Here is an 11,798-nt window from a genome sequence, read left to right as displayed (position 1 = left end):
ATGATATACTCTTTTTACTTTACTCTAGGTTCTTGTGTGTTTTTTAATTTCCTATTCCAGTTATCAATGGTATCTGCATGGAACAGGAGGAAGATTTGCATCAAATGACATGTCATGCTCTTCTACGCTCTCTGGTTTTGTTTGTACTGTATGTATTTTTTCAAACGCTTTTGAGGCAGACCACAGAAATATAGGTCTGCTTGTGAAAGAGGCAGGACTTGTACATTTACTGGCTACTCTGGCATGGCAGGGTGGTTTTGTTGTGCACTTGTATTAATGAAGCACCCAATAAAACACTGGTTGGCTTGTGACTATACTCTTCTGTTCTGTACCTGTGAACCCTCTGTGGTCTGTGACAGGCGTTAAGATGTTAATCTCTGGACCTATCAGCCTTCTGCCTCATGACCGACACACACACACACACACCTGTGCCTGAGCATAAAATGAACTGGGAAATCCAGGGAATCAGTGTAAAATAGACTACAGCAGAAGAAACTGCATCACAGGTCTAGGTTAGAGGTGGGCATGAACCATAGACCATATATGAACCTCTCTCTCACTCTGACTTGGTGACACCATATTCAGTGATACTCCAAATTTTATCATGTCCCTCATCCGACATGTGCTTTTTCGTGCATCTTTTTTTAATGTATGATATCAAAATGTCATATCAGTCTACGATGGCCTAATGTTGAATGATCCCTGTGCGCCGATTTGCCTTCATTATTGTGAGTGCGCGATATGATTCCACTGCACCCGCGGCACTTCCGTTCCACAGAAGGCGATACGCACTAGCTCGGGCAGTGGGGAGATTCAGACACAAAGGAGGTAATTTGCTATTTGGCTGACGTTACTTTTAATATTGAATATGTCTCATGAGTTATAAAATATATTGAAGTTCTCTGAGTGTATTCAACTTGTTTTGTATTGGAAAAGACGGCTAGTTAACGACTCAACAGACACATTTGTGGTGGCACTGCCTGGCTCAGGAAATAAATCTAACGTTAGCTAGCTCAAGCTAGTAGTAACTAAGCTAGTTTCACTATGGTGTAACGTTGTTTGCCAAATAGCTAGCCAACTAACGTTAGCTAAGTTAAATATTTCAATGTTGAAAGGTTGAGGTAGGCGTAAACGTTGATGTAACTACAGTATTTTTGCGAACTTTCTAGCTTAACGTTGGCTAAGGTCTGGGCAGTCAAACGGTCGGTTAATAACGGGGGGCGAGAAAATCAGCAGGTCGGACGTTTTTGACTAGCGTTAACTAGCTAAAATAGTTATGCTAGCCAGCTGTTAATGTCCACTTAGTTAATCAAAGCTAGTCCAACCAGCTTGACTTGGCACAAGCAATTGCAAACGTAAACTACTGTAGGCGAACTCACTAGCAAACTGCTATAGCCTATTTGCTCCGGGAGACCTGTAACGTTAATTTACACACAAATCAATGTGTGAGATTATTGTTTTAACGTTTCAGGACTCCAGGAGCGAAGAGGCCATAGCAAGTAACTCCAGACCAGAGATATTAGCTAACAAGCTAACATTAATTACTGTGAAGAAGGCCTGAGAATGTTCCCATCAAATGGTGGTTGGCCACACAGACTAACTAACTAGCTGTTGTTCACGACCTTGGATCCATTTGTTCCTTCTGGGCGCTTTTAGTATTAGCTGACGGTAAGTTAGCTACATTTTCACATCATTCATGATCTATTACATTTGGGGAATAATGGAGGCTTGCCATATCAGGGCTGTCCAACATTGTTTGCTCAACCATCCATAATCACAACATTATTGCCAGAGGGGGGGTGGCAGCTAGCCAATTACCTTTATTTCAACTGAGCACTAGTCAAGCAGCAAGCTGTATGGGACTCCCTAACCCAGTGGTTCCCAACCAGGGGTACTTGGCCTATCCACAGAGGGTACTTGAAGACTCATGAGACCATAGGCCTACTGGTAAAATGCACATGAGGGAGTACTCTGGGCAGAGCAAAATTCTGTTGGTGGTACAGTGACCGAAAAAGGTTGGAAACCACTGCCGTAACCTAACGTAGCAGGTGTAAAAGAACACGCCTGGGTGCACTTCCCACATCCGGTTTTCAGCAGAAAAGGAAGCTAGGTTGAGTAAGCTGTATCCCCGAAAACCAGATGCATCAGGTTGTTGGCATCTCCGCTAAGCCTAGGGACTCCCTAAAAACATGCCACTTCGATACAGCTACGACCGGAAGTGACTTTTCCTAGCATGTTAGGAGAGCATTTTCACTAAACCTTTTCCTAACCTTAACCTAATTCTCCTAACCGGCTATGTTAATTCTCCTAACCTACTGCGTACGTTCTCCTAACCTGCTACGAAAAAGTCACTTCTGGTCGTAGCTGTGTTGAAGTGGCTTGTTTTTAGGTAATCTCAGCAAGCTATGTTGAGGTAGCTATTTTTCCTAGAACGTCAAAGGTGCTCTGTCATAACTGTAAAGTTACTTAATTTTGCAATAGCTTGAAAGCAATTTCATTTGTCTAAGCTACTGTTTTTTTTTCTTCAACTGCTGCATCACAATCGCATTATAGGTTCCTTCTAATTTCTTGTCCAAACCGGTATGTCGGATAAGGATTCGTGTGTCAGCACCAGCTCTTCGTCTTCTTCCTCTAATCAAAACAAACCGAAGGACACTCCTTGCAAGAAACGGGAGAGCAAAGCCAGTATGAGCAAGACCTCCAAGCTGCTATCCACCAGCGCAAAGAGGTAACACACCCAAACCTCATGAAATGTTGTCACACACAACACCAACAATGTGACAGTTAGTCAGAGGGGTGGGTTAATCTCCTAGATGATTGTAGCTAGCACTAAGATATTCTCTGTACTTTATTTGTTTCAAAATATTCTAGCCTCACTGTATTGAACCAAAATATTTGTGCCATTTTTTTACCTTTGGAAGTCCATGGCTGAGAAAACAAAGATGTGTAAGGTATGGCTGGGCAATCAATGATTGATCTGAAGGCATGTTTGTTTCTGCAGGATTCAGAAAGAGCTGGCAGATATCACGCTGGACCCTCCGCCAAACTGCAGGTTGGTTTTATTTGAGCTCATCTTCTCTTTTCCAATCCGCCCCCAGTGTCTTGCGTATTGCCATGGTCAATACCTACAGGCGACTCTCCAAACAATAATGATTTTACCACTTATTCATAAAGGCTTGCTTTACTTTCTGATTTCTCATGTCCCATATGCTGATAAAATAAAGCTGCACCTATTTTGATCAAAATGTTTTGACTTGAAATGCTGGTGGTGTTTATAAATCTACATGAAGCAGAATTTTACGTCTCCCACATTGTGTTGGATCAGCCTTGTAGTCATCACTCTAGATCATTTCCACTACGTGTTCAGCATGTACCAAGGATGAAGGCTGATCTGCTCTGAGGAAATCAATTTGGGTCGCTATACAGAGGCACGTCATCAGGGATTGGTTGTGAATGGAGGCTTCTTTGAAGCTTGAGAGAGAATGTATTGTTCTCTCAAGCAATATAAAGCTGTGTGGTCACCAAGTGAGTACAAACCCAAGGGATAATAGGCTCTAAACAGTTTCAGACAAGTTTTTTGCAGGTGCAGTAGTTTTAAAGGGACAATCGATTCATCCATTTTGGGACTTCTAAATTAAATAAATGTACCCATAACTTATTCTATAACCTTATGAGCTTAGTTCAACTGTTGTACCCCATCATAACCCAAAATATATATATATATATATATATAAGCTTCTTTCTCTGATGTTTGTAAACAAAGTAAATGTTAACAAGCACTATATAGCCTCAAAACATGGTTAAAACAAATTTTTTGAAATCATGGATGGTCTATGAATTTAAGTGGTTACATTTCTCTAGCCCTATCCCTCAGCCATTTACCTAAACGGATGAGGAGAATGCTTTAAGGTATTTGTCCCTTGTGGCAATGAGACGAAGTACACACACACACACACACACACATGACCCGAGCCATAACAATAACAAAGAACGTGGTCCAGTTTACACCAATTAGGGAGACTATTCTCCTTTGGTTTTCCGGGTGGGTAACGACAAAGGAGTTGGCTAGAGCACTTACAGATCTGTGGCCAGGCTAATAGTATAACATAATCTGTAACTTTATCTCATTTAATTCCAGCGCTGGTCCCAAAGGAGACAACATCTATGAGTGGAGGTCAACCATCCTGGGACCACCGGGCTCTGTTTACGAGGGAGGGGTCTTTTTCCTGGACATCGCCTTCACACCCGACTACCCCTTCAAACCACCCAAGGTACTGGGCAATCGTCAGCTACCAGTCACTACTTACCCTCTACACTACAAAACGGTCATCTTGGTTTAGTCCCACGCAATAAATGGGACAGATTTACTTAGCATTCTTTTTCGTGTTCCTAAGGGTATACACAGCAAAAAATGCGACCTGCGATGATCACAGTGTTTGTCATATTGTGCTGCTGTTAAATTGTTGCCACCACAGCAAAAAAGAAAACAAAAAACGAGACTCACTTTCCAGATGCTAGAGAGTTATTTACGTGTGTGTGAGAGAGAGAGAGAGTCAGGTCATTGCCAGAGAAGGAGGGACCGTAAGGTAGCCTATGCAATTTGATACATAACAAACAACACTAACTAAATATCCAATTTGAAACATAGCTTGTAGCTTGGCTAGTTAGTTCGCTAGTTTAATTCCATGTGCTAAAAACAAATCCAAACATTTCATAAAAATGTGCTCAAATGAAATTCTATTATATTTGGATTGTTTTGTCACATTTGACAATTTCATTACAATATGGAATTTCTCTTTGAGAATGGTGAAATGAGGATGACTGAATTTCCTCCAGTTTCTAGAACACAGCAGGCAGCATATGTACAGTACTTACCATCCCTGCGTTTTGCCAGGATTTCCCTGTTGACATGTTGAAGTACTCTCATTAACCAACAGGGCATTTGACACCTCCACTTGGGTGCCAGAACAGTCTATGGATGTGATTTGTCTTTAGATATTTTCTGCCTTGTGTGTTTAAATGATTCTGTGAATATAGGTTAGTCCCATATTGAGCCTCAGTAGTTGACGCTTGAATTAAGTCAGGGACGATACCAGTATCGCAATTTATCCATGGCAAAAATAAAAACCCGAAGCAGACCAAACTCTTTGGTCCTCATCGCACTCTAGCGACTCCTTGTGGCAGGCAGTGCGCCTACCGGCTGACACTCGATTGTCAGTTGAATGGTGTTTCCTTCCGACACATTGGTGCGTCTGGCTTCCCAGTTAAGTAGGCGGGTGTTAAGAAGCGAGGTTTGGTGGGTCATGTTTCGGAGGACACATGACTCGACCTTCACCTCTCCCGAGCCCGTTGGAGAGTTGCAGCGATGAGGCAAGATCGTAATATCATGATAACAACAAAAAAATTAGCCAATAAACCTGCTGTATGTAAAATATTGTGTGATATAGCTTGGAAAATAAATAAATAAATAAATGTGACTATGGATGACAACATGATGTTTGTTTCCAACATTAGAGCTGTTTTCCTAAAGAAGTAAAATCTGCTTTGTGTTTTGTGTCCTTGCCACGATACTAACAAGTATTGCAATACTGGTATCATCCCGGCCATACGTGCTTTGTCTTCTGCCCCAATAAATGTTGATCCACTTTAATAAATAGTTACACTGAACAACAATATAAACTCAACATGCAACAACTTCAATGATTTTACTGAGTTACAGTTCATATAAGGAAATCAGTCAATTGAAATAAAATCATTAGGCCTTAATCTTTGAATTTCACATGATTTGGCAGGGGCGCAGCCAATCAGAATAGGTTTTTACCCACAAAGGGCCTCATGAGAGATACTTCTCAGTTTTATCAGCTGTCCTGGTGGCTGGTCTCAGATGATCCCACAGGGCTCCCGAGTGTGGTGTTGTGACAACTGCACATTTTAGTGGCCTTTTGTCCCCAGCACAAGGTGCACCTGTGTAATAATGATCATGCTGTTTAGTCAGATTCTTGATATGCCACACCTGTCAGGTGGATTGATTATCTTGGCAAATGAGCAATGCTCACTAACAGGGATGTAAACCAACAAAATAAGATTTTGTGCCTGTGGAGAATGTCTGGGATCTTTTATTTCACCCCATGAAACATGGGACCAACACTTTACATGTTGCGTTTATATTTATGTTCAGTATAGATTTTGATTTAGAGTCTCTAGCCTTGTTATGTTAAATATGCCTATAGCATGTACGTTTTCTACTTTTGTTTTTCCTCAAGGTAACGTTTCGGACAAGGATCTACCACTGTAACATCAACAGTCAGGGGGTGATCTGTCTGGACATCCTGAAGGACAACTGGAGTCCCGCCCTCACCATCTCCAAGGTGCTGCTGTCCATCTGCTCTCTGCTCACAGACTGTAACCCAGGTAAGATATCCAGGGAGAGCCTAACTGGCTTCCTTGTACCCTTTTACTTGTTTCTCTTCAGATCTGCACCTGTCCCAGGCTGGAAATATGATACCAGAACAAATATTAGTGTTCCTGACTCCTGAGAAGGGTCAAATTAAATCTGCAGGTAACATGGTAAATAACAAATATTGGTCCATTTATTTGGTTTAATTTTGTGCTCAGATGTGGATTACTTTTTATTATGGGTTTCACTTTGAGGCCCACACAAAATGCCTTATTGCATTTATAATTCCTTATGATACCACTATAAGCTGGCATAACTCATAAGTAGTTATAAAAGGCTTAGAATTCATCACTTGAAGCAGAGGAATTGTTTCAAGATTCACCACCCTCTAACTGTTATTTCCCTCATGTTTTTCACTTTCAGCTGATCCCCTGGTTGGAAGCATCGCCACCCAGTACACGACAAACAGAGCCGAGCATGATAGAACAGCCAAACAGTGGACGAAGCGGTACGCCACATAGGCCCATAGAGCACAGCCGTGTGGGGGGGATTTCTATTTCAGATTTTTAGTACTTTATTGTCTGGTATATTTTTTGGTTCCTGATTTTAAGTTATCTGTGCAAATATGAAAATAAAGAAAAACAATGAAACAATATGTAATGTCATATATTTTATTACTCTCCGTAGGATACTCCACTGCTTAGCTAATCTCCTGAAATTTAGTAGGCTATCCCTCAAATATAATGCATAAACAGTGCCATTAAAAACATGGATTTCACCTTTCGCCAATTCATCTTTTAATATAGAACTACAGTACAGTTGTACCACAATAGCTACAAATCTAAGTACTTTTTTACACAGTTCTGTTGTCCATGCTTATACTTTGAATAGCGTTTACCATGTTATTTTGCAATAACTAATCTCTCATTTGAAAAGCCAATGGAATTTGGTGCTAAAGGAACAGTGCAAGCTCATATACATACCGAGCGTGCTTGGTTATGGTCAGATGAAGGATTAGTGATAAATTGCCTCGACTACAGTGCATTCAGAAAGTATTCAGACCCCTTGCCCGTTTCCCCATTTTGTTACGTTACAGCCTTATTCTAAAATGGATTACATTTTTTTCCCACCCTCATCAATCTACACACAATACCCCATATTGTCAAAGTAAAAACAGGTTTTTAGACATTTTAACTTTATAAATATCACATTTGTATCAGTATTCAGACCCTTTACTCAGTACTTTGTTGAAGTACCTTTTGGCAGTGATTAATCAAATCAAAGTTTGTCAAGTGCGCCGAATACAACAGGTGTAGACCTTACAGTGAAATGCTTACTTACAGGCTCTAACCAATAGTGAGGAGAAAAAAAAGTATGTGTGTGTGTAGGTAAGTAAAGAAATAAAACAACAGTAAAAAGACAATTTAAAATAAGAGTAGCAAGGCTATATACAGACACCGGTTAGTCAGGATTACAGCCTCGGTTCTTCTTGGGTATGACGCTACAAGCTTAGCACATGTTTTTGGGGAGTTTCTCCCATTCTTCTCTGCAGATCCTCTCAAGCTCAGTCAGATTGGATGGGGAGCATCACTGCACAGCTATTTTCAGGTCTCCAGAGATGTTCGATCGGGTCCGGGCTCTGGCTGGGCAACTGAAGGACATTCAGAGACTTGTCCCGAAGCCACTCCTGCATTGTCTTGGCTGTGTGCTTAGGGTTGTCCTGTTAGGGGAACCTTCAACCCAGTCTGAGGTCCTGAGCAGGTTTTCATCAAGGATCTCTGTACTAGAGGTCGATCGATTTATGATTTTTCAACGGATACCGATTATTGGAGGACCAAAAAAAGCCGATACCGATTAATCGGCCGATTTTTAAAAATTTCTTTATTTGTAATAATGACAATTACAACAATACTGAATGAACACTTATTTTAACTTAATATAATACATCAATAAAAATCAATTTAGCCTCAAATAAATAATGAAACATGTTCAATTTGGTTTAAATAATGCAAAAACAAAGTGTTGGAGAAGAAAGTAAAAGTGCAATATGTGCCATGTAAAAAAGCTAACGTTTAAGTTCCTTGCTCAGAACATGAGAACATATGAAAGCTGGTGGTTCCTTTTAACATGAGACTTCAATATTCCAAGGTAAGAGGTTTTAGGTTGTAGTTAATATAGTATTTATAGGACTATTTCTCGCTATACCATTTGTATTCCATATACCTTTGACTATTGGATGTTCTTATAGGCACTTTAGTATTGCCAGTGTAACAGTATAGCTTCCGTCCCACTCCTCGCTCCTACCTGGGCTCAAACGAGGAACACATCGACAACAGCCATCCTCGAAGCAGCGTTACCCATGCAGAGCAAGGGGAACAACTACTCCAAGTCTCAGAGCGAGTGACGTTTGAAACGCTATTAGCGCGCACCCCGCTAACTAGCTAGCCATTTCACATCGGTTACACCAGCCTAATCTCGGGAGTTGATAGGCTTGAAGTCATAAACGGCGCAATGCTTGAAGCACAGTGAAGAGCTGCTGGCAAAACGCACGAAAGTGCTGTTTGAATGAATGCTTACGAGCCTGCTGCTGCCTACCATCGCTCAGTCAGACTGCTCTATCAAATATCAAATCATAGACTTAATTATAACATAATTACACACAGAAATACGAGCCGTTGATCATTAATATGGTCGAATCCGGAAACTATCATTTCGAAAACAAAACGTTTATTATTATCGCATGTACCCTGACTCTGCGTGCAATGAACGCAAGAGAAGTGACGCAATTTCACCTGATTAATATTGCCTGCTAACCTGGATTTCTTTTAGCTAAATATGCAGGTTTAAAAATATATACCTCTGTGTATTGATTTTAAGAAAGGCATTGATGTTTATGGTTAGGTACACGTTGGAGCAACGACAGTCCTTTTTCCGCGAATGCACACCGCATCGATTATATGCAACGCAGGACACGCTAGATAAACTAGAGATAGTGTAGTTAACTAGTGATTATGATTGATTGATTGATTGTTTTTTATAAGATAAGTTTAATGCTAGCTACTGCATTCGCGTAACAGGCAGGCTCCTCGTGGAGTGCAATGAGAGGCAGGTGGTTAGAGCATTGGACTAGTTAACTGTAAGGTTGCAAGATTGAATCCCCGAGCTGACAAGGTAAACATCTGTCGTTCTGCCCCTGAACAAGGCAGTTAACCCACCGTTCCTAGGCCGTCATTGAAAATAAGAATGTGTTCTTAACTGACTTGCCTAGTTAAATAAAGGTGTAAAAAATATATATATATACCGATTTCCGATTGTTATGAAAACTTGAAATCGGCCCTAATTAATCGGCCATTCCGATTAATCGGTCAACCTCTACTCTGCACTTTGCGCCGCTCATCTTTCCCTCAATCTTGACTAGTCTCCCAGTCCTTGACCCTGAAAAACATCCCCACAGCAGGATGCTCCCACCACCATGCTTCACCGTAGGGAGCCAGGTTTCCTCCAAATGTGATGCTTGGCATTCAAGCCAAAGAGTTCAATCTTAGTTTCATCAGACCAGAGAATCTTGTTTCTCATGGTCTGAGAGTCCTTCAGGGTCCTTTTGGTATACTCCAAGCGGGCTGTCATGTGCTTTTTACTCAGGAGTGGTTTCTGTCTGGCCACTCTACCATAAAGGCCTTATTGGTGGAGTGCTGCAGAGATGGGAGAACCTTCCAGAAGAACAACCAGCTCCACAGAGGATCTCTGGAACTCTGCCAGAGTGACCATCGGGTTCTTGGTCACCTCCCTGACCAAGGCCCTTCTCCCCAGATTGCTCAGTTTGGCCGGGCGGGCCAGCTCTAGGAAGAGTCTTGGTGGTTCCAAACTTCTTCCATTTAAGAATGATGGAGGCCACTGTGTTCTTGGGGACCTTCAATGCTGCAGACATTTTTTGGTACCCTTCTCCAGATCTGTGCCTTGACACAATCCTGTCTGAGTTCTATGACAATTCCTTTGACCTCATGGCTTGGTTTTTGCTCTGACATGCACTGTCAACTGTGGGATCTTTTGTATAGACAGGTGTGTGCCTTTGCAAATCGTTAAAAAAACATCCATTATAGAATAAGGCTGTAACGTAACATAATGTTGAAAAAGTGAAGGGGTCTGAATACTTTCCGAATGCACTGTATTTACAACATGCCAATGTGGCTTTGCAGCAGTCCAATAAGTGTCTGTTTTACCCTTTACAAAGAACAGCTGTTTTAAATGGACGTGAAATTATTTGAATGAAACTACAGTAACTTGGGCCCTGAGGTTTTAACCATGAAATGAATAACCGGTATGGCAATATCTGATTAGGAATAACTCTAGGTTTGTGTTTATTATTTTTGTTGAAAATGGACATAAGCATTTTAGAAGCAATCTCTGTTGGACAGTGTTTTAGATGCTCCATTGGACAATGATTTTAAGCTGCACGAATATACATAAAAACAATACTTTTACCAAAATATTTACTACTTATGCAAGTCATTCCAATAATAACAAATATCTATTTCCATCTCACATGGACCCTAGACAGTCATTTAAAGTCCAAGTACACTCACTCATCAGTAGTATTAGCCACATGACTTTTAATCAAATAACTCTTGCCTGTCAAAATAGATCTGGCATTTGAGGTCGACATACTTTTACCTGCAGTGTGGTACTTAACTACTAGAGCAGTAGGTCTATGATAGGAACGATACATGCTTTTTAATGTTGATGACGTCAGTGCTCAAATTTGTAGACACACAGATTGTAACTTTCCAGTAGGGACAAAGCTTTCTAGCATATTCTTAATTATTGACATAAGACCTTAATAGTAGACCCTCTATGTACCGTTATGAGTTTGTGTAGCGTTTCAGTTATATTTCTGAACTGCATGTTGCATTCCTTCTGTACAACCTCGATGTAATCCAATGGAGGATGGATATATCACAATGCACTGCCTATGGATTCACGTTATGCGAGGCAGTCAACGTGAGAGCAGTCCAGAGATTGGCTTGGAGCAGTCACGATTATGGTTATCATTGTGTTAAAGGTCCAATGCAGCCATTATTTGTTTATCTCTATCAAATCATTTCTGGGTAACAATTAAGTACCTTACTGTGATTGTTTTTCATTTGTAATGGACAAAAAACAAACAACTTCTCAGAAAATCGCAATTTCTCAAGCAGTAATATTGCTAGGACTGTTTGGGTGTGGTCTGAGTGGGGAGATGAAAATGGAAAACTAGTTGTTATTGGCAGAGAGGTTTGAAACTCTTATTTGTATATTGACTAATTTACCGCCTGGTGATGTCACCAGGCAGGCCAAAAGTCTAGCCCACCAAAACAGGCTGAAATGTCAGGTGGTCTTTTCAAACAGCTCTTACACTAAAAGG

General features: G+C 40.9%; 1 protein-coding gene across 1 annotated transcript; it reads left to right on the top strand.

Moving 5' to 3' along the window:
• The first annotated feature begins 754 nt into the window (after window positions 1–754).
• On the top strand, window positions 755–7,046 carry LOC120048377 (ubiquitin-conjugating enzyme E2 E1-like). The gene is made up of 6 exons (XM_038994301.1): window positions 755–828; window positions 2,554–2,728; window positions 3,002–3,052; window positions 4,139–4,271; window positions 6,264–6,411; window positions 6,821–7,046. Exons 2-6 carry the CDS (start codon window positions 2,583–2,585, stop codon window positions 6,916–6,918), a joined length of 576 nt encoding a protein of 191 aa, XP_038850229.1. The 5' UTR covers window positions 755–828; window positions 2,554–2,582; the 3' UTR covers window positions 6,919–7,046.
• Window positions 7,047–11,798: the final 4,752 nt, after the last annotated feature.

This window comes from Salvelinus namaycush, chromosome 5 (assembly GCF_016432855.1).
Source record: "Salvelinus namaycush isolate Seneca chromosome 5, SaNama_1.0, whole genome shotgun sequence".
Lineage (NCBI taxonomy): Eukaryota > Metazoa > Chordata > Actinopteri > Salmoniformes > Salmonidae > Salvelinus > Salvelinus namaycush.
The sequence above is the reverse complement of the archived record's forward strand: the minus strand, read 5'-3'. Positions and strand labels throughout refer to the sequence as shown.